This window comes from Lepidochelys kempii, chromosome 7 (genome assembly GCF_965140285.1).
Source record: "Lepidochelys kempii isolate rLepKem1 chromosome 7, rLepKem1.hap1, whole genome shotgun sequence".
Lineage (NCBI taxonomy): Eukaryota > Metazoa > Chordata > Testudines > Cheloniidae > Lepidochelys > Lepidochelys kempii.
Window position 1 is genome coordinate 68632062 of NC_136386.1, and position 26189 is coordinate 68658250.

General features: G+C 42.6%; 1 protein-coding gene across 1 annotated transcript; it reads left to right on the top strand.

The window, feature by feature from the left end:
• Window positions 1–709: 709 nt before the first annotated feature.
• MBL2 (mannose binding lectin 2) lies at window positions 710–4129 on the top strand. The gene is made up of 4 exons (XM_073354763.1): window positions 710–908; window positions 1521–1628; window positions 2788–2871; window positions 3756–4129. Exons 1-4 carry the CDS (start codon window positions 710–712, stop codon window positions 4127–4129), a joined length of 765 nt encoding a protein of 254 aa, XP_073210864.1.
• Window positions 4130–26189: the final 22060 nt, after the last annotated feature.

Genomic DNA, 26189 nt, shown 5'->3' on the forward strand with positions numbered 1-26189 from the left:
TCCCTGCCCCCCCTTCCCCCCGTCGGTGGCCCTGCCGGTAGGGTCCGTACCCGCAGGGCCGTCAATGGGGGGCACAAAAGGGGCAGGGACGTTAAAGCGCTGCTGTGGCAAAGGACCCTGCTTAAAGTGCTGCTGCGACGGGGGGGGGGGGGGGCGGCGGAGGCAAATGGAGGAGCTGCCCTGGGGCCGGCAATTTAAAAGGACCCAGGGCTCCAGCCACCACTGCCGCAATCATGGCAGCGGCCGGAGTCCCAGGCCCTTTAAATCACCACTGGAGCCCCGGGTGGCACGGGCCAGGTGGCCTGGAAGGGCTGGCTAGGGGATGCTGACCCCCCCGCCCCGCCCTGCCCTCTCCACCTGAGGCCCCGCCCCTTCCGAGTTACTTTCACCCCTGCTTGTAGCTCTTATTGGGCTTCTTTGAACAGAACTTCCAAATCTTCCCTTACCCCAATCACCGCTCACAGTATGAATCAACAAGGCCCAAATAGCTCTCAGAAATCTCCCCTCGCTACTATCCTGCCATCACTCTTTTTAAGGCACTTTTACACTGCTAACATGGTATAAAGGGGCCTTAGTGCAAATGAGAACCAGGTCCTAAGAATCTTGACCTCAGAGGTGTATCTCCTACACAGAGACGAAACAACAACCTACTTACAGATGCTTATGTGATTATTCTCTTTTTATTAGTCACAGATCTACAGGCTTGACAATGCATCTCCATCAGCCTTTCAAAGCTCTAGTGCTGGCCATGGCATTGATGATGGCATCAGGTGGGGATATAAATAAACATGAAGAGTACATGAATGCATGCCCAGTCATTCAATGTTGTGCTCCTGGAACCAATGGTTTACCAGGCAGAGATGGAAGAGATGGGAAAGAGGGTCCCAAAGGAGAAAAGGGAGACCAAGGTACAATGCTATAATCATTTACCGAGATTATATCTGTGACCTGTCTATCAGTCCCCTGGGTGTTATCATTCTTTGTCTTCTGCCTTCCCTGGCTCCTTCTCTGATTCTGTCTCTCTCTTGGACCTTTAAATGTTCTCTCTCTCCTCTGGCTGCTTTTAAGTATGCTCTTTTGTCCCCCATCATGAGAAAAACCATGCATCAGTTTCACTTTCCCCTCTAGCTTTGACACAAACCCTGCAGGCTGTTCCATGCAGGCAGGCCCTTGTGCCCAGTCAGAGCCTCATTAACTTCTAGGAGGCGCTCTAGAGATGTGGGGATCTGCTTGCACAGAGCAGCTTTCAGCAGCAGGGCCCATGTTTACAAAGCACTGTAATACATTTACAATGCTATTCCATGTATATGTGATTTATAAGAAGAATAGTTGATTAACAGTTATCCTCACAGAATCACAGAAGTTAGAGCTTATTTGTAGATCTCACAGCAGGTTTGTTTCCTAAAGTGATTTATCGAATGCTTTGTCCAGTCCAATTTTGAATATCCCAGTGGAGCTGGTTGGGAATTTTTCATCAACATATTTTTTTGCTAACTGATTTCTTTTTAACCAAACACTAGGAGCCGGACTGAGAGGTTTGCAGGGTTTCCCTGGAAAGGCAGGACCTCAGGGAGCAAAAGGAGATCAAGGACCACAAGGCGAGAAAGGACAAAAGGGAGAAAGTGCAAGTGAGAAGTTGACTATCTCTTACTCAGGTATTCTGGTCAATATCTGTTGTCACATTTTGCATGGAGAAATTTGATAGGCTCATGGAATGTCCTCTATTTTTTTGTCACTATTTGGGGGCGAAGAGGAGGGTATGCTCTCCCAAAGCTCTGGGGAGAATGAATGGTAATCGACATGGCACAACTACTGTTACTTTCACCCCTGCTTGTAGCTCTTATTGACAAACCGAAGCAATATGGAAATATTCCCTGAAACATATTCACATGACTCACCTTTGCCTACAGAGGAAATACTAGGGGATGTGTTATTTTTATCTTCTCATCTTTTAAGATAACGGATATTTTTTTCCCTTTTGCTCCTCTTCCCATTCATATTTTCTCTTTGCTTTCCATCTTTGTGTGAAACACATTTGTTGCTCTGTAGAAACACACTTTAAAAAAAACATTCTAACTAGAAAAAAATTATCCCTAGAGATATCCCACACACTGCTGACTGATTCTGAGTAAGTGGAAGTGGTGACCATTGGCAGAGAGAAGATCCCCATCTGATTAGTGTGTGTGTACCAGTACCCAGTTTGAAATGACGTTTGAGTTCCCAGTGAAGAAAGCAAAGACGTCATTTTTTAGAGCTGGGTGAAATTTTTCATTCAAAATTTTTTTTCAACAAAAAATGCTGATTTGGCTCAACCAAAACATTTTTTCAAATCTGTGTCAGTTTCACTCAATTATTTTGGTGGGGGAAAACAAACAAATTCTGAAAAAGTCTGAAATGTTTTGTTTTGACACTTTCTAAATGAAAATTCAGGTTTTTTAATTCAAAATTATTTTTTGATTCAAATTTTTCTTCAATTTCATTAAAAATGTTAAAAGCTCAAAATCAAAATAGCACATTTTCCACAAAATGTGGGGGGTTGTTTATCTGTTGGTTTGTTTTTTGTTCTTCTTTTTGTGGTTTAATTGCAAAATTGCCAGTGAACCAAAAAATCAGTTATCACCCACCTATAATCATGTTGTGACTATTTTGGGAGCTGGGCACCCCTGATTAGGGCACCATGCAGCCCACCCATCCCATAGCAGCTAGGCAACTGGCCAGTCCAAAGGCAATGATTGTATGGTAATTTTTAAATGATTTATTACATGACTCCCCAACTGTTTTTCTTAGCATTTGATGCTCTTCAAAGACAAGTCGCTGCTTTGGAAAAGAACATCCAGACTCTTCAAGCTGACGTTAGAAGACACCAAAATTGTGAGATATGTTTACATTATTTTATTTTTGGGGTGGAGGGAGGGGAAGGGGGAATCTTTGCAAGTAAAGGGGTGATAATAGCAGCTTAAACACTGCACTGCCTTCTCCCACACACTGTTCCTAACAAATGGTCTTCAATGCTAGCCTGCCTCAACAGATAGATTCCTTCCAGTGCCAGCCATGCCAGCATCCAGTTATTACTAAGTCACACCCAGTTATTGTGCAAGGGCTTTGTTACATGAACAAATGCCCACACAGGCGATCGCCCAAGAGTCTTCTCGATGCTAATGTCTGTCTAAAAATTTCCCACCACTGCACTACTACTGGCTCAGCTCCACTGGTGGTGGCAGTGATGAGAGCTCTAATGAAGAGGGTCCTAGGCATCATTGCCACAGGGATGTCCAGGGTGAAAGGGCCCAGCTGGTTGCTTAGAGTGGGTTGTCTTCATCTGCTCTAAGTAGGCTTAGATGACACAGTAAATAAAGTATAAGTTTCCTGTCTTCGCTAGCTCTTCTACCATATATGCCCGAGGTGAATTTTCCCCCATTTTAGTGCAACAGTGGGAAATGCTACTGTGTATTCATCTCCCTTTCTCTGTAGTACAATTTTTTAACATGGTTTTTCAGTCAAAAACTTTCCATTCATATTGGTCCTGGAAATCATTCAAGAAACCAGCTCGCTGCTGTTCTGTTTCCAAATAGTTGCTGCTAGCACAGTTTCATCGGTAACGTTGGCAGAAGTCACATTATTTGTATAACTGTCGTTTGGTTACTTACAAAGTGCAATTCATGTGCCTCGTGTTTTGTGGATAAATTTTCACAGAGAAGTTAACTTCCCCCATAACACATATACAATTTTCATTTAATGATCTCTTTGGTTTCTAGTTTTCTCTTTGCAATGGGTCAAGAGTGTTGGTAAGAAAACATTTATGTCAACGGGCAGAAAAGATTCTTTTGAAAATGGAAAATCCCTGTGCGCAAAAGCTGGAGGTGCACTCGCCTGTCCACGCAATCAGGCTGAGAACACAGCCTTGCGAGAAATACTGAAGGCTCCCGAAGTAGCATATTTAGGGATATCTGATGTGCAAACTGAAGGCAGATTTGTGTATCTGAATGGAGAACCTGTAACTTACACAAACTGGAACACAGGAGAACCAAACAATAATGGGAACGAAGACTGTGTTGCAATGTATGACAATGGAAAGTGGAATGACCTGGATTGTTCAAATTCAAAAGTATCCATTATTTGTGAATTTTAATCTTTTCCCATGATACGTTAGTTCTGTCACATTCCAAAGTCCATTTAAAGCAATGGAAATGCTCCAATTGACTTACTGGGTAGAGCTGAATAAATAATGGCTTTTTCAGTTGAGTGACCAAACTGAAAAATCTAGGCTGGGGGGAGAGTTAAATTCAAACTGACACCAATTATTTTTTAAAAATTTTCCATCTCATTGTAAAACTTGAAAAAATTTCATTTAGCATTGACCGGAATGTTTTGGTGAACTCGCAATAATTTTTCTTTTAATTATTCATTTGGATTTGATTGTTTTCAGGTACTTTTCAATTGCTCAGATTTGAATTTGAAATGCTGTTTTGAAACAAAATGTCAAAATAAAACATTTCGACATGGTCAAAATGAAAATGTTTCAACTTTTAAAAAAATCAAATTTGACCCAAATTCTCAAATAGTTTTGGATCACTGACATTTTCAACAAAAAAATCTATTTGCTGGAATTCACCCAGATCTACTAATGGACTAAGGGCCCCAGAGTTTAATTCAAGGATCAGGAAGTTTTATATCTAGTCTAATCACAAGGGTATATAGAGTGTAAGAGATCCAGAGCTGCAGATCACAACTGGATGACAAAGGGCTACAAAGGTGATAACATTTCCAGTCTGGCATGAGGGAAGTATATTCAAAAGATGTGAAGGGTGTTGAATAGGTGTCATCATTTATTTTGTTCAAATAATATGCCATCGAGGGACAAAACCCTGTCTAGTTATTTATTCTCTCTCATGCTTCTGCACTAACCTGAAGTATTGTCATCCCCTGAGTACCCTGCACTGGAAGAAGTGCTTCTTTCTTTGTCGATGGTTACTGGTTCAGATGACCATGTACCAAAGCAGCCGTTCAAATATCTAGGGAGTGGCTATGCAGTATTGCTTGCTTTGTGGTCAGGCAGGAAGGCCTCTTCTGTCCCCACACAACCTAGAAACAGTCACAGTTTGTTCTGAACTGCTTTGTGCACACAGGACGTTCCCCTAAAGAGGGCACTGAGTAACCAAAAACAGAGCATCTTGACAGTTGTTTTCTCCTTGCCATAAGGAGATTCAGCCTAGAATTCCCTGATGAAAACTTAAAGGTAATTGTTCATTCATTAGGAATTAAGTTGCGTTGAATGTAATAGTGCTAATGCTAATGAGTTCATTTGGTGCTCTATGGCTGGTTGATGTACCTTCTTCCGGGTTCCTGTATAACTAAGCATGAGGAAAGCATTTGATAATGAACCAGCATCCCATGGTTGTTCTCTTTAGGAACAATCACAGTTCTCAGCTTAGAGTTAAGATGCAAGGTTGGAGCACTCTTACTACATCATGCTATTGGTACATTCTTGTCCCTTTTTGTACGTAAATAACTGGCAATGCATAATGTCCACGGTCCTATGTGATTTCAGCCTCTAGTGATGACATGGCTCCTAATGTGTGTTTACTCTAGTACTAAAATTAACTGAAATAATTATCACGTAGAAGTTTGAATGCTATTATGTCCTGTGGATCCTTATGCTCCATAACAAAAAATCATTAACATGCAGAGAATTCCTGGAGTATTAGCCATTTTCATAGTTTTCCATGCAGCTAGCGAAAACTGCAACATGCTATAAGATAGATCTTAAGCCCTGTATCTGGTCAAGAGAAGAATATAACATTAAAATACATTTACATGTGTCCTATGTATCATCAAAATTACAATCCAAGAGGAAGATGCTTTTTTGAAAATCTCGTTTGACTTGCAGAAAATGCAGCTCACCATTTGAATGCAGCAGAAGGCAGGAGACTCTCAATGTTGTTACATTACATCCCAGGGCTTAACTCCTTCATATTCTCTCAAAATTGGCCTAAGTGTGATTTAAGTGACTCAGAGGCTATTGCTGGCCCTCTGCATAGAGGAAACTTTCACCCACTATGCACTGTGATGAGGTGACCACAACTCTTGCTGGATTAGACAGAGAAGAGCTTAATTCCCTGCAAAGGGAGCCAAGCCTAGACTTTGTCACACCCTATCAAACTTGCTGGGTTTGGTAATTAAGGAAAGAGTTTCCATCTGGGCATGAAGACCAACCACTTTTGGTCTTGACCAGGAAAAAGCAGGAATTGTCCAGCTCTTCCTCTCCCCAGCCTAAGGAGACATCAGAGCTGAGCAGGTTTCAGGACTGAGAGACAACAGGGGGCTGGAATGAGGACTATTGCAGTCCTGTCAGAGGATGGTACCATTGGACTGAGTGTACAGCTATGGCTGTTATGTTTTTCTTTACTTTATTTGTCTTAGAAGCAGACAAGACAACCTGCGTAGGAAGAATGAAGTGGATGTTTGAAGCTGAAGCAGATGACTGCTTCATTAGTTGGGGTGTTGGGGACATGGCATGTAGTTAGATGGAGAACTCTCCTACATATCAGTGGTGCCTCCTGAAAGCGCTGAATGGGCACCCCCACAACCAAAATGGAAAGGACTCTTTCTGAAGCCCAGCGCTGTGTTTGACTGGTGTGGTTTTCTGTTTGGACTTTTATACCCTGGGAGGGGAGTACTCTTTAGTTTGGCCAGAGAGCGAACTGCCCTACCAGCAGAAGAAGTCTGCAAGAGGACACTGAGCATCTCCTGCTGACTAAGGGGTAAGACAGCCCCAGACAGCACAAAACGCTATTCTTATCTCTTAACAGAACTTAATGTACAATGGTTCTGAAATCACAGCTGTCTAAGATACATTGTTAGACTGGCAACAGACACTGAAAATCACTAGCACCATTCACTACTATGAAGTCATTCATATGGCACCTAATACATTCCTTTCCCTTTCCAAGAGTAAACGCCAATCCTGCAAACTGCCAGATTTAGGTCCTGATTCTCCAAGGTGCCAAACACCTGTAATTCGAACTAAAATCACTGGGAGATATGGGTGCTCACCAGCTCATAAAATCAAGCTGTAGGGCTCCTATTCAGGAAAGAATTTAAGAATATGCTTAACTTTAAGCCAATGCTTCAGTGTTTTGCTGAATCAAGGTCATAGCCTAACAAACAGAAATAGCCCCACTGACTTCACTCATCCTTTCAATGGGACTACTCCAAATACTTGGTAGTAAGTTTTTATAAGACTCAGCCCTTAATTTTTCACCCATCTTCAGGCAAAATCCTCTAGTAAAATCCTCCTGGGAATCTGGACCCATGCACTTGAACAAACGCAAACTCATGCAAACTATCTTCACTCCACTCCTATTGCACTCTTACCACTAGGTGGCATTATAACACATAACATGTATATGCAAAATGTTGTAAGAACTCTTTGTTCCAAACCAGTCAGCCAGAAAGGAAGTAACCAACTACACCTATCTCTTGGGGAAGGAATTTGAACACGAATTTTCTTCTCAGTCATTCTGCTGATAGCCAGATAATCAACACTTTGGAAGTCTGAGGGTTTGTCAGCCTCTCAAAATATATAAGTGTTTTGAATTACAAAGCTAGTTGACATTTACAAAGCCCTCCCTTCTCAACAGCAGTATTGCTAACCCCAAGCATTCAAAAATCATGAGTCAAGAACCAAAAACTCATTAGATTAGCTTTAAAATCATAAGTTTTTTTAAAAAATAATATGTTTAGGGTTCTCTTGATTTTCCTTCTGCGTTATGAGTCTTTAAGTTTAATATTTTCAACCTTTCCTCTGCAACCATGAGGGTTAGAAATCTTTTTCTAAGAGTCATACATAGTCACCTGGAGCTTTAGGAAAAACTTCAAATAGCATGTTTCAGAGTAGCAGCCGTGTTAGTCTGTATCCGCAAAAAGAAAAGGAGGACTTGTGGCACCTTAGAGACTAACAAATTTATTTGAGCATAAGCTTTCGTAACCCTTCTGCCCGTCAGAGTTGGCAGCAACAAGGGCCGGGTTCAGTAGCTAGGGGTTCCATGCCAATAACACAATGCAAATTACACAATATGGCTCAAGCCCCCACCCAGTGACCTGGGACAAATATATAACCCCCCCCACCCCGCTGGGCACCTCTAAGAGGCAATACTTCCCCTCTCGCAAGCACAGAGTATGAGTGTAGCAAAAGCCTTTTAATAACTGAGAGAAACAATGTGACATTATTTTGGGGAAACACCACCAACAGGATTCATAACACAACCCACGAGCAAAAACAAACCCCAAGCAAATTGGGGAGTGTCCTTTCCCTTTGGTTCTTGAGTCCAGCAACCCAAAGTCCCAAAAGTCCAACAACCCAAAGTCTCTGTCCCTGGTCAGTGCAGCACCAGAGTTCGAAAGTTTATCTTCAGAGTTTTACCTCCCAACCTGGGTGGAGATGGAGGGAATGCATCTGATGAAGTGAGCTGTAGGTCACGAAAGCTTATGCTCATATAAATTTGTTAGTCTCTAAGGTGCCACAAGTCCTCCTTTTCTTTTTTCAAATAGCATGAGACTCAGCCATAATGTACAGTGTAACCCTCTCTTTTTCAAGGATGAGACAACTGGAAAAATGAAGGACACCTATATTCTCAGCTAAAGTGATTTCTGTGTTACACTTAAGGGACAGAATCATCACCCAAAAGCTAACCTAGCAGAAGCTGGCCCTTGTCAGTTGACTTGTACATGAAATACATAATGTTAGAGTTACATTAAGATAAGTATGTATATCTGTCCAGTTTAATAGATAGACATGTTTGTATGCTATTCACCTAATACCGTTTTTTTATAATATGCACTGTGTACAGATCTCTCCACTCTGGGCCTTTCAGTATGTTCTGTAGACTAGAATAGAACATGAAAGAATACTACATTTCCTCACTGCAAACACTGGATCTGAAAAACAGAAGCAGAGAGGCCATGAAAGAAGGCGAAAGAGACAAATAATGAAAATATGAATTGTTGCTTAAAAATTTGTGTTGTCTCGTGGGGGGGGGGGTGAAGACTCTAAAGCAGCAAAAATAAAGTTGTTGAAAATGTTGAGAAAAAAAATTTTAGCAGTATCTTTCTACTTCCATCCAAGTCTAAATCCACTGTTCTGTAGCAATCCTATTCTCTTCCATGATACAGTAACAGCTCATTGTGGTATTCATTTTATATCTTCTTTATTATTATGACTAGTGAAATCTTTCTTTGCACAGACCAGGCCACAGGAAGCCACGTAACAGCAGTAGAAAGGTAATTACTGGTACTGGAGAAGGATATACATTTTCTAGAGCATACGGCAGATCTCCATTATATTTTCCTTGTCATCGTTGGTAACACACCTTGGTAATTCTCAAGTGAAATGTGTTCCTTTTCTTCATTAATTGGTGTCCTGCAGCTATGAAAACTAGGGCTTTTAAAAGTTTGTGTGTGAGTTTTTAGTTAATATTTATAATATGAAAATGTAGGAAAGTCTTCAGTCCCTAAAAGACAGGCCTCAGATATTTATGATAAGAAAGAGACATTCTACTAGATATGAAGAATCCTGTTGTTCTCCTGGCTACAGGGATCAGAGAGTAATTTGGTCTCTCATCTGAGACTGACTCCAGAGCATTGTGGTGGCTGTTGTGACCTGTTCACTTGGAGTTTAACAAAGACAATCCACATATTATATATCCAATAGGCTATTTATCAGCTATTAGATAGCATCAACTTTCAGTTACTGATCAGCGCTATATTTGGACAGGTATCTTGCAGAAAATGTGAATGGTTCCATCTCCCCTGGCCAAATATCCATCCAGTTTCCCGTCAATGAGCATCAAAAATAATTTAAGATACGCCACACACATGTGACAGACATGAGAAATCCATTTGTGTGGGCAAAAGACTTATACCTGAGAATGATAGGAGCCATCTGTATCACTTGAGGTATTTGCCTATAATATATGTCTCTCTTTTTTTAAATTCAGACTTTTTTAACAAAGATCTTGATTTTAAATTCTAAAAGTGAAGAAGCAAACACCGTAAATAGAGTGACAATTTCAGAATTCCCTGCTTACATCCATTCCTTGGAATGAATCTATATTCTCAATTATTTTTAACCAAATAAAAATGTTATAGAATCGTATATAAGTATTGTTATTTGGAATAATTAGGGGACATTTGACATTTGAAACTGAAATGTCTATTTGAATCAACATTGTCTAATTGGTGGGCTTGACCAGAACAATTATTTATTTATTTTATTTTATTTATTTACTGGTTTTTCATTTTGTCTAGAAAAAATGGGAGGGAAAATTTGTTGGTTAGAAAATAATCATTTTTAATGTATTTTTTTCAGTTCAGACACCAAAACTGAAAAATCAACGGTTCACTCAGCTGTAGGTATAAGTCTTATTTCTTGGATCTGTCATCGGAGATAACCCTTCAATCAGCTTCTCTCTCAGAGGGCGTTGAAGTCTTTGATCTCTTGGGCCTGGGTTTGATCCCACTTCTCTTGTTCTGGAGCTTTCTCAGAGGTCCCATGTCTTGTGCTGGAGATTGCCTCCTCTAGGGATAGCAGCTCCTCATCTCAGACATGCCACAGCCAGCCTTTTCTGGGCCTCAGTTTTGCCTTTACTAATAACAGGCCCAGCTCTGGTGTAAATTTAGAGTATCTCAAATGGCTTTAATGGAATTATCCTGGCTACACACAGGTATTAGTGAGTATAATTTGGCCCAGAAGATCTGCAAACTTCCCACTAAACTATGATGTCTGATCACCTACAGAAAAGTGATATCATAGTTGTGATGATGAATTCAGTGAACCTTTCTCATATTGTTGGTGGATCGCAGGCTGTCCTTTTCAGAATAGACAAAATAATTTCAGGATTATGGAGAGTATGGAAAATAGTAACTGGCATGTTCATTAATAGTTAGTGCCTGAACTCATGCAGGAGTTTCAAGTAATATCAGCTGTGTCCAGAGTCCTGACCTTTTCACTGCCCACTGTAGGGTTGCCTTTTTAGCAGATCCTAAGCAACAGAGAGGGGAAAGAGAGAGATTGAGCTTGGTTTCTACTAGCTGTCAGGAGGCTTAATGCAGAGTCCCTGATGACCACTTAATTGTTCATTAATTATAAATGAATTTGTAGTTGCTGTAATAGCACTTAATGAGGTGGTTATAATTAGTGACAATATGACTGGCTGATATACCTGCACAGGAGTTCCTGTGTAATTCACCCTAAGAGCAGCATTTGTTAATCAGTTACTGGGGCTGGCTTTCTACAGAGAGTGCATAGTTTGGAGCTGAATGCAGGCTTAGGGGGACCTATCTTGTCACATGGGAGAAAGCACCTGCAAAGCTCCTTTCCCCCCTGTATTTTGAAAGCATTTATTCTAAATTAAAATTACAAGACAAATAGAAAATTATTTCATTTATAAGCTGCAAATACCATAGACACCAGCTAATTTAATCCACCAAATATTATCCATATTGTTTCTGTTTCAATATATAAATGATTCACAGAAAAAGTTGATTTTGCCTAGGGCATCAAGAAAGTTGATCGGTCTGTTATGGCATGTTTCCTGTTATGGGGAAGGGAAGGCAGCACCATCCCTTTGGCCCCTATACTGCTGTTTCATCTGAAAACATGTGGAAGGAAGAAACTTATTCTCAAAACTCCATGGCTTTCCTGCAACAGAAATTGCATCATCGCTTGCATGGTGTCAGCACAGCACCACTGCACAAAGAAGCCTCATCTGCAAATGAAGGATTGGCCGACAGTCCACAGGAAAAGATAGTGTAAATCAGCCAAGACGCAGCCTTTTGCCTCTAAGAAGCGCTCTCCCAAACGCTTCAGCACTCACCTCTCTGCTTTAAGGGAGAAGACTGTGGAGAGCTGTTTCTTGAATGTGTCCAGCTGGTGACTCATTTTGATCCCACACTGATGAGCTTGTACATTGTTCCTGCAAGAGGTTCTGGCAGGTCTGCAGTGGGAGAGAGATGCTGCTGTGTAACTGCTCTTCCCTATAGTGCCTGCCACCCCCATTCCAGCACTGGAGACAACTTCACGGTGGGGAAACTTCAAACAGCTGAAGTTTGGTGTGGAATGAGCATCCAACCATTGAGAAGAGTATTGGAAGCACTGAACTCCTTACTCTCCTCCCCTTGTACAGAATGCCCGTGGTCCCTGATACAGCAAGGTACTTAAGCATGTGCCTGACTTCAAACACATGAGTAATTCCATTTGACTTCAATGAGGCTAGTGGTAAAGTTAGGCATGTGCTCACCTGTGTTGCTCATTCAGGGCCTTGGTCAGCTCAGGAATACAGCAGTGGTTATATTCTGATATTTCTGATAGCAGCCTTAGCAGGAGCAGAGGTCTGTGTGTGTGTGTGTGTGTTATAGTAAACTATATTATTCAGCTCTCACGACAGCTTTGGGTTCTTTTCAGATCCCCCAAGCTGCCTTATGTTGCTTTGCTTTTGTTTGAGTTCCTGTTCCCTAGATGCTTTGGCAAATGAAGGCACTACAGTCCTTGACTAGTCCTGCTTGTTTACATCTCTGAATCTCCCACCCTACCTTGTAGTTTGTGTTTGAAAAGATCCCACAGAAGCATCAGAAAGGTGGGAGGTTGGGCAATTCAATCCTTCCGCCCTCTCTATATGGACTGCAGTCAAAAATCCAAATAGCTCACTTGGATCTAAATTGTGCCTTTTAGACACAGGCCAGAATAGGAGATGGTGCAGAGCTGCACCAGTTCAGAGGGAGCTCACTGAGGCACTATGCAGAATCCCTATCCAAGCACATGATGTTCTACTTTCCACTCTTGAGTGTGGTGTGTACTCCCATAGATGTACTGCTGGAGGCAATCCCTTTACTCCCTAAAGTGCTCCCCGGGGTTCAGTTTGAGGCGTGCAAGAGGAAAGATTCCTTGTGCCCTGTGCTTCCCCCCAAACCCCGCCCTGAGCACTTGCTAAACAGGCAGCTACACTCTAGCCCTGGGATAGGCCTTCAGGGGTTACTAACTCAAGGTATTATCCCGCTGCAAGGTAGACAGCCCAAATACTTATCCATATTTTTATATTCAATCTCAAAACTTGTAGCTCCTTAATCTAGAGAAGTTTTAAGAAACACCTTGGGCTTGATTCTCTCCTACCTTGCGAGGTCAGTCACATCTGGGCTAAGTGGGTGAAAAATGCTACAGTCAGAATGGTAGTGTAACCCACAGGCTTTATAATGCAACTTTTCTTTTTCTGTACAGGAAGCGTGAGAAGCCGTGGAAGCAGGAATGGATTTGTTCAAATTGTCTGTGTCCCTGCACACGTGCAGCGAGCAGGGCAAGGTGACGCAGCTAGAAGGGCTAGCTCTTCTATGGCACTGTTTAGCAGTAGTTCTCAAACCACTTTACAAAGGAGATCAGTATCATTACTCCTATTTTACAGTGGGGAAATACCACCAAGGCACAGGGGAGTGAAGTGCCCAATATCACCCAGTAGCAGAGCCAAGACCTCAGGTCTCCTGAGTCCTACTCCAGTGCTCTATCCTCTAGGCCATCCTGACTCCTCCCTCTAAGCATGCTGAAGAAGGGTATGGTACTTACTGGGCATGCTCACTAATTTTTACATATGTGTGCTAAAGCAGTGGTTCTCAACCAAGGGTCTGGGGGCCCTTAAGGGGTTGCAAGTAGATTTCAGGGGGTCCGCCACGCAGGAACAGTGTTCGACTCGCTGGGGCCTTGAGTCCTGCCACCCAGGGCTGAAGCAGAAGCCTGAGCAACTTAGCTTCGTGGGGCACCCTATGGCCTTGAACCCCGGGCAATTGTCCTGCTTGCTCCCCCTTAATGCGACCCTGGCTTTTATATGCAGAATGCTTGCATGGTTGTTGTGGCATAGTTGGGACCTGGCAGTTGTTGTGGCATAGGTGGGACCTGGCATTTTTATCACATGTTGGGGTGGGGGGAGGCTCAGAAAGAAAAAGGGTGAGAACCCCTGTGCTAAAGTGTAGAAATGCTGATGTTATGCTGCAATTTTAGATTGTAATGTGTGTGTTTGATATGTGGTGTTTATCTTAAAAGTCACAGCTGCTGGTGCAATGGTGAGAATCTCAATTTTCATTTCAGATAAAAGTAAGTTTCTAGCCTTTGTGGGGAATGCGTTTACAAATGTGACCCAAGAAAAGTCTCAAACCCAAGAACCTAAATACAAAGCGAGGCCTGACTTGAACCCTTCGGGTTGGCAATATCAGGAAGAGCAGCAGAGTTGTGTGACTCTGTCTAGGAAGAAAAACTGGCAAACTTATTTACCCAATGGCTTTAGGCTTTAAAGGCTATTTAAGAAATATTCCAAACACTATTTGTATTTTTGTATTATGGGTGTGCTTATGAAGAATTGTGCAGTCCCCTTTCTTTAAAGATGGCTGGAAGCTGTCACTCACACCTGCATTCAGGGTTCTGGGTAAAATACCCTTGATGTTTATCTTTGTGCAATGCTCTCTGAATCTAGCCTGTGCCTCAGCCATTATGCAGAGATTCAGGAAACCAGGGTGGGGGTGGGGTAATAGTTGTGGATAATTTACCCCCATCTCAGGAGCATTTTACTCTCACTTGGCAGAGATGTAAATGATTAAATAAGGCAAGGGCTAGTAGAGAATCAGGCCTTTTCTGTATGTAGATGCATCTGAAAATGAAAGCCAAAGAAACAGATTTAGAGAGGACGACGAGAGGCCTAGGCCAGGAAAAGGGAGAGAACTAGAGCAGTCTGGATTACAACATTCAGTACAAGTAGCCCAGCAACACAATATTTGCTCACCGACCCCAACAATGTAACATTCAGAAGTGCAATCGTCTTCTGAAGGTTTTGCAAATGAATACAAAAGTTCATACTTATAATCCACTTGAGCTTTAAATTATTGCCAAACACATCTATGTTGCAAAAGAGAGATCAGCCTAAATGGGGCCCTTGATGTGCTCAGCAGGCTGGCTCGGTGCTGAGCCGCACTGTCTGGAGACAGTTTTGCCAGAAAAAGTGGCCGTTAAACCTTAACACTCACAAACTGCACCCACTCTTCACTTTTGAGATGTTTCTCCCTGGGTGCAAAGTACATACCATCGTGGGTGTATTGCCTGGCTTTGCGGGCAGAGGTGTGAACTGCTAAACGTCTAAACAGAGGCGTGAACTTCTTTGCGGGCATAGTTAGCAAAAATCTACACTGGGCTTATTCTCTACTTGAGATGTCTGGATCATGCTGGTGACAGCAGCTAGAGTAAAGCTAAGTGCTTACGAGGCGGCTTTAATCATAAGTGTAACACTCCCTATAAGAAACATCATTCCGTAGCAAAATCTAACAATGCCATGTTCCGAGTATCCCTTTGTTGATGTCCCCTAGTGAGATATCCCTTATGCCCCCTGGTGTCTCTTTTTTTATGTTTCCTTCCCTGTAACAAATCCAGGGGCAGTCAAAGATTATAGCCTATTGTGTAGACTGAACACAGCAATCTGTTTAGCTTTGAGTAATAAGGAGGATCAGCCTCAGAGAGAGAGAGGCTGGCATGCCGGGCTGCAGGTGCGGAAGGACTCTTAGGACTCATGCAGACCAGAGATAGAGAAGAGAGAGGAAAGTGGCATACCAGATTATTAGCTGGGAAAGTAGGTACCTGATCACTTTACAGGCTAATATGTGGGTATTGCTCTAGCACAGACTTTGGGGAACTCCATGGGGGCTAACATGATCATCTAGAAGGGTTGATTGTTTCAGTATTTGTTTCAGGAACTGCTGTGCCTGTTTTCACCTATAGATACTGCCCCTGGCAGCTCCTCTCAGAGCCAGGGCCTGACAGGAGGTGTTGAGCTGGCAGGGAGGGTTCAGGATTTAGGTAGGGCTGCGGGAGCAAAGCAGGATTTAGGCAGGGAGCTGCAGTGGGTCAGGGAAGCCTTGTCCTTCCACTCCTGAACCTTCGCTTTCCCTTACCCATCACGAAACTCTCAGGCCGCTCCCCCACACCACCCCCAGTGCCTTGCTAGTGCAACAATGACACCATTTTGCAATAAATGATGCAGACTAGCTCCTTCGGGTACACATGCTCCCCTTTCCGCACACATGGGGGTGGGGCACAAGCCCTGATCTCAGATCACAATTGTTCTGTGAGACTCTTGAAACTAATCCCCATCTCCTGAGCTCACCAACACACCTCAGCAAGTGTGTTCCATCTCCTGCCTAAACCATTCAATACAGCTGCCACTCACACGCTGAATGCAGCTGCCGGGCATGTGAATAACCCCTAGGGCCTAGTGGCTATTGCCAGCTCCACTGGCACTGGTGGAGGAGCAGAAAGATGAGTCCCAGTTCAGGTTTCTGTTGTGGACTGCCTCCCTCAGAGAGGGTAACATTTATGCACATCAAACCTGCCAATCATCTGTTTAATACTTCAAAGCATTTCAGTCTCAGAAAGTTAGCATCTGGGAAACAGTACACAACAACATGCAACAGTACGTTTCCTACTCACCTATTTGAATATGGCACCTTAGCTTGCCCTGTCTTCAGATTGACTAGAATCAGCATGGGAAATGTCAAAGTCAAGTACATGCCTGTTTTTCCCATTTATGTTGCACTGAAAATAATTATACAAAGTGACCTTCTAATGTTACAGCTTTCTGTATACTAGTCTGTATTTCAATCTCATTCCTTTGAGGAAACTTGATAGTAGAATCCTATATCAGGAGAGCTGAGTGCTGGGGATGTGTACATTGTTCTGAGAGGGGCTTGGGGTTATTTGAGGTGTAACTTCTTGTGATAGATTTACAAACAAATGTGGCACTGTGTGACTAAGAAAAAAACTGTTTTCAATTGTAGAAATGAGGAAAGGAATGGAGGATCTATAAAAGAAGCTAGATGCTTTATTGTGGCATGTGAAGTTAATGAATACATATACACTGACGTGCTAGGGCCCCTGAACAATTAAGCAGTTTAATTTACAGACCACAGTAAAAAAAAAAATGTAAGAAGCACAAAAAGCATCATTGCACTGGTGTTTTCCTAGCTATAAATAACAGACTTTAGTAATTTTTTCAATCCCTTCCTCTCAGTGATTGCTTTACTGAAACATAATTAAATGAGACATAAATAGTGTACATAATGACAGAAAGCAAGTAGCAATGGTACAAATAAAACATGCTTAATAAAGCAGTTACTCAAAAAGGAGCAGTATACATTTTCCCAGATATAAACATCAATAGAGTTTTTACCTTCTTGCTAATCTCTGTTTGTATGTCTCTTTTTACAACACGTAACACAGCAAATTACAGTTGCAAAAGTGACTTTTAATAAAGAAGACCATTTGCAGTTATCAAACAATTTAAAGATGCTTAAGGTCAACCAAATTGCAGCTGATATGAAGGAAGGTCTGATCCACTCATCTCACACCACAAACACGATTCATTATTTCTTAAGAAGTAAGTGTGTTCCATAGAATTTAGCAGAATTACAATGAGACAAGTTATCTGCACTCATTGAATGTTTTAAAAAATAGGGACAGAAGATAAAAGTTAATTGTAAACTGTCACACAGCTGAGAAAAACAAGCAAAGGCACTACATCACCTTATAAAACTAGTCTAAAAGAAAACTAAAAGATCTGAACTCTCTTTTCATATGCAAGTCCTATCAAATCTGCTACAAAAAATTACACAATATTCAAGGAGCCTGATAGCCATAGAACAATAATATGATCACAAAGAAATCAGTGTTCTCTAAAAGCAGACTGAAAACCTAAAGCTCAATCTACTTTGGTGGCTAGTACTGGGACTGAATCTTCTGTATATTAGGTAAAAAATGATATTTTATATAGGAATAGCAACACTGCAGGACTCTCAGTGATGCAGGAAACGTACTCACCTACCGCTAAAATGGTTCGTCTAGGCCGTAGCTGCCTCAAATACAGGTCACCTACCCAAAAAAAACCCAAAACAGCAAGAGTCACCAGCATGATCAACTTTCTTAATCACATATGGGTGAGGCAGGAGACTTACACTGAAAAAAATATTAAAATAAAGAGCTTTGATATGGGCTGATATTTGGTACATGCTTAGCATACAGAAACAGTAATGTTCTATGTCAGAAGGAGGGCTGGAGAGCCCTTTGAGCTCACAGCTACCTGACCAGGGTGACAACTGTAGAGCTGATCATCTGTGCCATGGTGTTCTTTAATGCTAAGTGCTTGTCTACTTTGGTTTTGAACAGACCTATACTGACTTTACTGCCTGCAGTATGGTATTGCTTTACGTTCACTAGTCAATGTTAATTTGTTGCTTCGTGTCCCGCTGCATTGGTGTTTAGCATTGCGGTACGGAGTGACATGCAGTTATATATAATAGAAAAAAGGGTATGTATTACATTTCTTACTCATGCCACCATATGCTAGTGTTTCTGTGTTTCTCTGGGAGGTTTATTCTTTCCTGCCCCTAGCAAACAGAAAGAAAAGTCTGTGTGATTATAATCAACAAAATATACTGCTGCAGAATAGCTTTGATTCTTGTGCTGTAAGGAATTTTGGAGGCCCATTTATATTGCTTTTAATGGGCCTGGTAATTATGCCAACACAAAGAGGTCCAGATAGACATTTGACAGAATACATACTGCAGCATTAGCTATTAGGCAGCCTTGTCTCCCTTCACTCCTGCTTCTGTAGCCTGGAGATAGGTGGCTGCATTTCTCAGAATTAATACAATCACGACCTTGTGAGCAACTAATGTTGGCAAAGTTGTTTTTTCCACAGTTAATAAAGGGGAATGTTTGAGTGTAATTTTCTTGAAGGTTTGAACCAAAAAAGGCTGGATAGTTTATAATACCTAAAGAGTCATTCAGCCTACCTCTGAGACCCACATCCAGCCCTGCTCCCCTCCACCACGGTCCCCAGGAGGGAGTTGCCTTCAGATCCTGGAGGGGGTCAGGTTGAAAGGACTACTGCTTATCCCCTTGAGTTATCCAGCTGCCGTGAAACTTTGAAGGCTAACAATCCTGTTAACTCCTCTGTCCACGGATGCTCACAGTAATCCATTAGGAACTAGAGTAGGCTTATGAGCCTAAGGCTGTATCTATACTAGCGCTTTTGTCAGTAAAACTTATGTCACTCCGGGCTGTGAAAAAACATCCCCCTGACCAACATAAGTTACCCCAACAGAAGTGCTGGTGCGGACAACACTATGTTAGTGGGAGACACTCTCCCACCAACGTAGCTACTGCCACTTGTTGGGGGTGGTTGAATTATGCAGGGAGAACTCTCTCCCGTCCTCATGGAGAAGCTACACAGGAGACCTTTGAGCGGTACAGCTGTGCTGCTGTAAGGTCTTTTGTGTAGACATAGCCTTAGTGTGCCTTAGTGGAAAAGCAAAATCTTTTTAAAATAGCGTTTTAATTTGATTTCCCCTAAAAGGCTATTGGGTGCCATGCACGCTGATGGGGTAACCCTCAAATGTTTGATATTCTGGTGTGAGGATCTGAGCCCTGGCTTGATTTCTGTCTGGGAGCAAAAAGCATTACCAAAATGTGTCCATTTTAAGAAAAGCTTTTTTTTTTTTCCCCAGATGGCTGTATCGTCGGAAGCCCTGGACAAATGGCCCCAAATGTGGATCACTGGCTGTATCTCATGCCACAGATGATGCCAATGTTGGGCAAAATCTCAGCCCCATTGAAGTCAATGACAAAATTTCCATTGACTTCAGTGGAGCCAGCATAATTTCCAGGAAGTTTTACCATTGACTTTAAAGGACAGTAGGAATGGACCCTTACTTTAGGGATGCTGCTGGATTTTTTTTTCCTTCCATCATCTAAATATATGATTTTTTTTAAAAAATCAAGGGCCAGTACAGCAGCTGAGGATCAGTAAGAGAGGGAAACCCTGGCCACAACCCTTATGCCAGCTCTATGCTTCATGTCTTCCTCTTTTCAGTAACCCCTCCATTTGCTTTTCACCTCCCTCCCAGGCTCCTCATGGATATAAGGGGAGACTTTCAAAGGCACAAAGGGCAGTTTAGGTGCCCAGCTCCCACTGAAAGTTTGGAACCGAACTCTTATTTGTACCTTGTGACTTTGAAAATTTTACTCATGATCCTTTTCTCCTGTCCAGATTCACAGATGAGAATTTAAACTCCCTTACCACCTGAAGAGCATATTGTGATAATTTGATGATAAATTTGCTGACATCATTTACAATGTGTACTTTCTTCTTCTTGCATCTACCACTTCTGAATGGTAAAAAGCCGAATATGACCCTGACATAAAATTAGGATTGTTTACAAATCCAAATGAAATGTTACGTATGCTTTCCTGGCCTACTGGCATGTTATTCCCTGAGTCATTTGGATTCAGCACAATAACTTTCTATCAAAAATAGAAAATGTCCTTGAGAGTAAGCCAGGACTTTGTTCTCTGTAGTTTCTGTGGATATTTCTTTCTGAAAGAAAAAAAAAGCAAATGGATGATAAAAAAAATAGTTGCTAAGGCAAGTACCATTTCCAATGCAGTGGTTTGAGAGGCATGAAAAGAAATACTTCAGTTAGGTAGTGGCAAAATTGCAGCGCCAAGTAATGACCCTAAATATATGGTTATTTGGCACTAATTTTCCTGACTCTGGGATTCTGATCCTCAATTAGCACATTTTATTGTCTGGATGGAAGTAACAGTAACAATGAGCAAAATGATGCAGTAATGTCTGGTGAGGTGGAGACCTGGTACAATAAGCATTGCAACCAAATCCGCTTCTATTTACGATGGGCCATACGATGGGCTATGGCCTGCCAGAGGACCTTGGTAGGAGGGTAGACCTGACCTGGACAGTTAGATTGATTGGAGCCAAAGAACCAGTGAATAGACCACGTTGCTCCTGGGAGCCTGACAATAAGGAGGGGGGCTGATGGTGGGGCTGAAAACTCTTGTTTTGATATTGCTTTTGGGCTAAGGGGCTCTGTCACCTCAGAAGAAGTTGAATGCTTTAAAGTGGCTCTGCTAGAGGGCCAAGTCACCTCTATGGCTGCAGCTGGCTGAAGATAGTTGTGAGGAAACTGAGGCAGGAGGCTGTGAAGCCAGGTCTTTCTGCGAGGGGGTGATCTCAGACAGAAAGTCTGTTCCACCCCTCTAGTAGGGTCATCTTTTCATAGCCAGTTGGGTCAGGGGTAGGGCTAGAATCCAGCAGGGGTGCAGTGGCCACACTGCACTCAAGGAACTGAGTCAATATCTGTACTTACAGTTTTAATCAGAGTGCCATCTGGAGTTGTATCTTCCATGGAGAATAACATTATAGGTTGGGTTAAACTTTTTTGAAACTGGTGAGGTGAACAGCTGCACTTCATTCAGGTTAAATGAAAGAAACTCTAGGGGGCCTAAACCCAAAACACAAGCGCATGTCACAGCCCCAAACTAAGATATATGCAAGTCTGCCCAGAAAATAGAACTATGTGGGCGGAGGACTTTGCTAGTTATTGTCTTTGGTAGAGGTGGGGTGGGGAGAGCAAGACAGATAGCACAGAAACAGACACAGAAGGAGCAGAAAGCCAGACACAGACTGACCAAGTATTGAGTGTGTGATCCTGCGAAAATCTAGAGAAAGGGCTGTTGGGGCTGGGGCTGGGGCTGGCAAAAAGAGGTTTGGAGCTGTGAGCCCCTCTTTGGTTCCTCCTGTGTTCAGGGAAATGAGGCTTTGCACATTCCTTGTAAGTAAACAAGATCATATCAAAGGTTCCAGATTCCATAATCAGTTTCTCCTAGTAACTGAAACAGCCTGCAAGACCCTGAATTTTTGGTTAGCCACTCAGGCCAACACAAATTGTAATGGCAAAGCATGTCAGCATCAAATACAAGATAGATACAAGGCTTTCATTTGTAGAGTGGTCAGAATCCATAAACTGACTGTACGTCAGCACTGCAGCACAAGCAGCATATATTAACTGCTAAAACAGCCCAATTAGCTACAATGTATAGCATTCAGTATTCATTCTCTAGAAACTTCCCGTGCCAACTGAAAATCGATACACCTATTTCCTCTTAATTTTCAGCTTATAACATCAATAAGCACCTCAGCACAGGATATTTCTTGGGAATTCATTACCCGATGAGGCCCCTTGATGGAGATTGTAGAATAGTTTCTCTTTGCTATGATAATCAGGCTTGCACAGCAATTTGGTGAGCTTATTTTACCATATAATTCATATTTATACCATGCACTTTCAATGAGGAACATTTCCCCAGCTCCTGGATTTCACACACAAACAAAATAACTGTTGAAAATGTCTGTGAACATATATTGTACCATACACTAATGCAATATCTGCGGGCCCATCATTTCTCCTGCAGTAGGCAACACAAGGGACTTCTGTAATGGCCTAAAAGGGCCAATTACCATCCGTGGAGTTGATTATCCTTATTTTAAACTGACAACAAATTCTAGATGGTTGTTTATGGGGCAAAATATGAAGCACAAACACATGGTCCCAGGCAGTCATGCCCAGTGCCTGTTCAAGCATAAATTGCTTCACTATGGCTTCCTTTGACGAGATAGAGAGGGACTCTGTAAAGATCAGCTCCTTGGAAGTATAATCTGTTGGGACACTTCTGTGATTACTCGTGTACAGTGTTTTCCATTAAAAGGGCAGCATTTACCCAGTTATGATACTGTGATTGTTGAGACATCACAGGTAATTTCCCCTATTTGGAATAATTAGTATCTCCAATACTTCTGTGTGGCAATGGTTAGCAGTGACAAGCTATTAAAGATGGTCAAGGAGGCTCAGGGATGGCTTGGTTTCAGATTCAGTTTAGTTCAAACCATCAAGCATGGGGGACAGGATTCAGAGGAAAAATAATCCCATCTCTAAATTGCTATATTTTGCCAGACCACTGCTGTAATCAATGATCTCACATAATTAAGGTGAGGCAGTAGGTGTGAAGATTAACAATGGCTGTGGTTGGGGATTTTCGCCCACCTTATTTTAACCACAGGGAAGTGGTTATTTCATTGTATTCCAATTGTGTAACCTGAATGAAAGAACATGAAGTTACAGTTCCTCTTTTAAAATGTGTTGCCATGTAGTCTGCCCAGTTTCTTAGTAACACTTACCTACCTAAGTGTTGTTATTGGCTCCTTTCTTCTGCAGCTGTTGATAGGTTTATTTAAACACCACTTTCAAAAGAAATCATTCAGGAATTCAGATAAATTCCTAGCTACCCTTCAGTGACAGGTAAACATAAGCCTCCACAACTATTGGTCAGGTAAAGACTTTGGGGGTTATTATGCTTGAATCATAAGTAGTATGCAGCCATCGGAGTGAACTATATGTTCTTTTTCTTCCACAATAGTTTTTTAGGTTAATCTTTACTTGAATTTCCATTATATACTAAAACTTTACATGTCTGCAAATGTGGGAAACATCCATTTTTGAACATTTGGTACAGGGAATTATATGATGTATTTTACAGAAATGAGTCCTGCCTGCTTTTGAACCCACAAAAGCAAGGAAAATTCTGAGTTATATCCAACCTCCTTGTGCTTAGGAATTGCAACTCATATGGTTTGTAATGGTATCCTTTTATTTTTAAGAGCCCCGAAAGAAGGCTACATGTTAAAATCTACCATACAGAGGCTGAGTGGAGTAAGCAAAGGATGGAGTTATTACTTTAAATCTAAATTCACATAGGCGTAGTTTTGTTCACCATCAATGTTATTTTAATGCACCTTACTGTAATTAATTTCCTTTGTTTTTTAACATACAGCATGGAATAAAATTCAGAGGGAGGCAGGGAGGGATAGCTCAGTGGTTTGAGCATTGGCTTGCTAAACCCAGGGTTGTGAGTTCAATCCTTGAGGGGGGCCATTTAGGGATCTGGGGCAAAAATTGGGGATTGGTCCTGCTTTGAGCAGGGGGTTGAACTAGATGACCTCCTGAGGTCCCTTCTAACCCTGATATTCTATGAAAATGGTCCAGATACAATATATTTGACTGGCAAATTACCTGCTATTCCTACATAATAATCCTAAAGATCAGCCAGAAGGAGAACTATTTCAAGGTTTTTTTGCTGAATGTTTGAAAGTAAGAAGGGTTGGAGCTGAATCCCTGATCAGAACCTCTGCTATAGTTTTGATTCCAAGTCAAACCAACACCAAAAATGGTTTATTTTCCAGTTCTAGGTCAGACGAAGTCAAATCATTGTGAAAATAGCTAATCACAAGATGGACTGAAAATGCCAGGCTACATTTTCTAAACTCAGTTTAAACATGATTAATATTTGTCATGATAATCTAACCACTGTTCTCCAAAGCTGCCCCAGTGGACTCATTACAAGAGGACAGAAATCAGCTCTGAAGCTTGATTCAGAACTCCAGAAATGAAACTCGGTCATCAGGGAAAGAGGACTGAATACCTTTTGTCACTTTTTTCCTGCTTGTGTAGACCGATGTCCAAAGGTCTGATCCTGTTCTACAGAAGTCAGGGAGTATGTCTACACACCAGCGTAAGCCTAGGGATAGTGGGACTTGAGTCAGATGACCCTGGGCTTGAGCATCTACTCTGCATTTTAACCCTAGATTAAGGACTTTCTGACCTGTGATCGAACCTAGGGCTACGGCATCCACACTTCAGTACACAGACCTGAGTCAAAGTAACCACAGGCACTGACTCCGTGGGTGCTCTGGGGCTCCGGAGGAAAAAAATAGTGGGTGTTCAGCACCCATTAGCCACCCACCGATCAGCAGTTCAGCAGTGGGCTGGAGGTGCTCAGGGGAGGGGGCAGAAAGAGGTGGAGCAGGGACAGAAAGAGGCGGGGTAAGAGTGCGGCCTCGGGGGAAAGGGTGGAATGGGAAGCCAGGGCCTTGGGGTGCCTATAACCTATCCTACAGTACCTAACATCCCTCCCCCCCGAAGTGTCAACATTCTAGCCCTATGAATGTATTGCATTGTGGGAAAACTCTACTGCTCACCCTGTTTTCTAAGTGTGATGGTGCTATTGATGGGACTCAGGTGCCCATAAGGAGCACAAGTACATAAACTGCATAATTAACTCCTTTGGTGGCTGTCTCCGTAGAATGACAGCAGTGTGAGACGGCTTTATACTGAACTACCATCTAATCTGAGAACCGGCTCTCCACCTCTAGGTTGTCACATTGGCGGAAAAATGCCCATGTGCATGTGGTCTGAGGAAAACTAGGGCATCAGTCTCCTGGGCTGTCAAACTATTAAAATGAAACTTTGCAGTTCTTAATTTTGAAAATGGCATGTTCAGTGACGGCGCTTTTGGTTGGTTGGTTTTTTATTTATTTTTGTCTGTTTGTTTTGAGATTTGACATAGAATGGCAGGTTTCAGAGAAAAAACGCACAGACACCCCAGCCCAGCTGCTGCTGGCTGCAGAGCGTTGAAGTGCATCCCCAGACCTTGGGGTGCAGCACCCCCCAGGGATCACTTATCCCTGCTCCTGCTAAGGGGAAGTTTTGGGGCTTGTTCCCCCTCACAGTGCATGCTGCCCAGGTGCCCATGTGTACACAGCCCCAGGGAAGACAGGGTGGACCAGAGAGCAGAGCAGGAACCAAGTGGCTTGTGACCTTGTGACCAGCAACCAAGTCCTTGTGACCAGGAAGCAGCTCTCTTACAAAAAGCTTCTTCTGACCGGTCTCCACTGCAAACACTGCAGGCTGTCTGATGGTTGGGGGAACCCTTGGGGCTGACTGGCTGCTCCCAGCCAGGAACCAGCTCCTTAGAGTGATCATTCTCTTCCAACTAAGCAATTAGCTGTGCCTTGGTGAATCTTCCATTGCGCAGCCCTCTCTCTCTCTGCACAGCTCTACAATGTCCTTTTTAAGTAGATGGTTATAGGTCATCTCCCAAGTGGTCACAGACTCACAGTCCTGTGCTCTCTCAGCTCCTCACGGTCCCTGGGAGGAACCCCTTCAGTGCAACAGCCCTTCTTGGGGGCCCACTCTCTCTCAGGGTTAAGGTGTAGATTCCTCCGCCTCCTGGAACCGCACTTCTCTGAGCCTTCAGCACGCCTGCTAATCCCCCTTCCTTCTACTGCTCCCCAGTCACTTACTGCAGGATGCTCTGTCCATGGGGTGCAGTTGAGCCCACCACTAACACCAGTTATAACTGAGTCGCTGGATCAATACTCTGGGACTACTACATATGAAACCAGTCAGGACTCTGGGGG

What these genes read in the sequence shown, in the direction of transcription:
- MBL2 (XM_073354763.1), top strand. Translation starts at nt 710, where the DNA reads ATGCATCTCCATCAGCCTTTCAAAGCTCTAGTGCTGGCCATGGCATTG. An exon ending in AGGAGAAAAGGGAGACCAAG is followed by an intron (nt 909 to 1,520) that starts GTACAATGCTAT and finishes ACCAAACACTAG; the next exon opens with GAGCCGGACTGAGAGGTTTG. An exon ending in ACAAAAGGGAGAAAGTGCAA is followed by an intron (nt 1,629 to 2,787) that starts GTGAGAAGTTGA and finishes TGTTTTTCTTAG; the next exon opens with CATTTGATGCTCTTCAAAGA.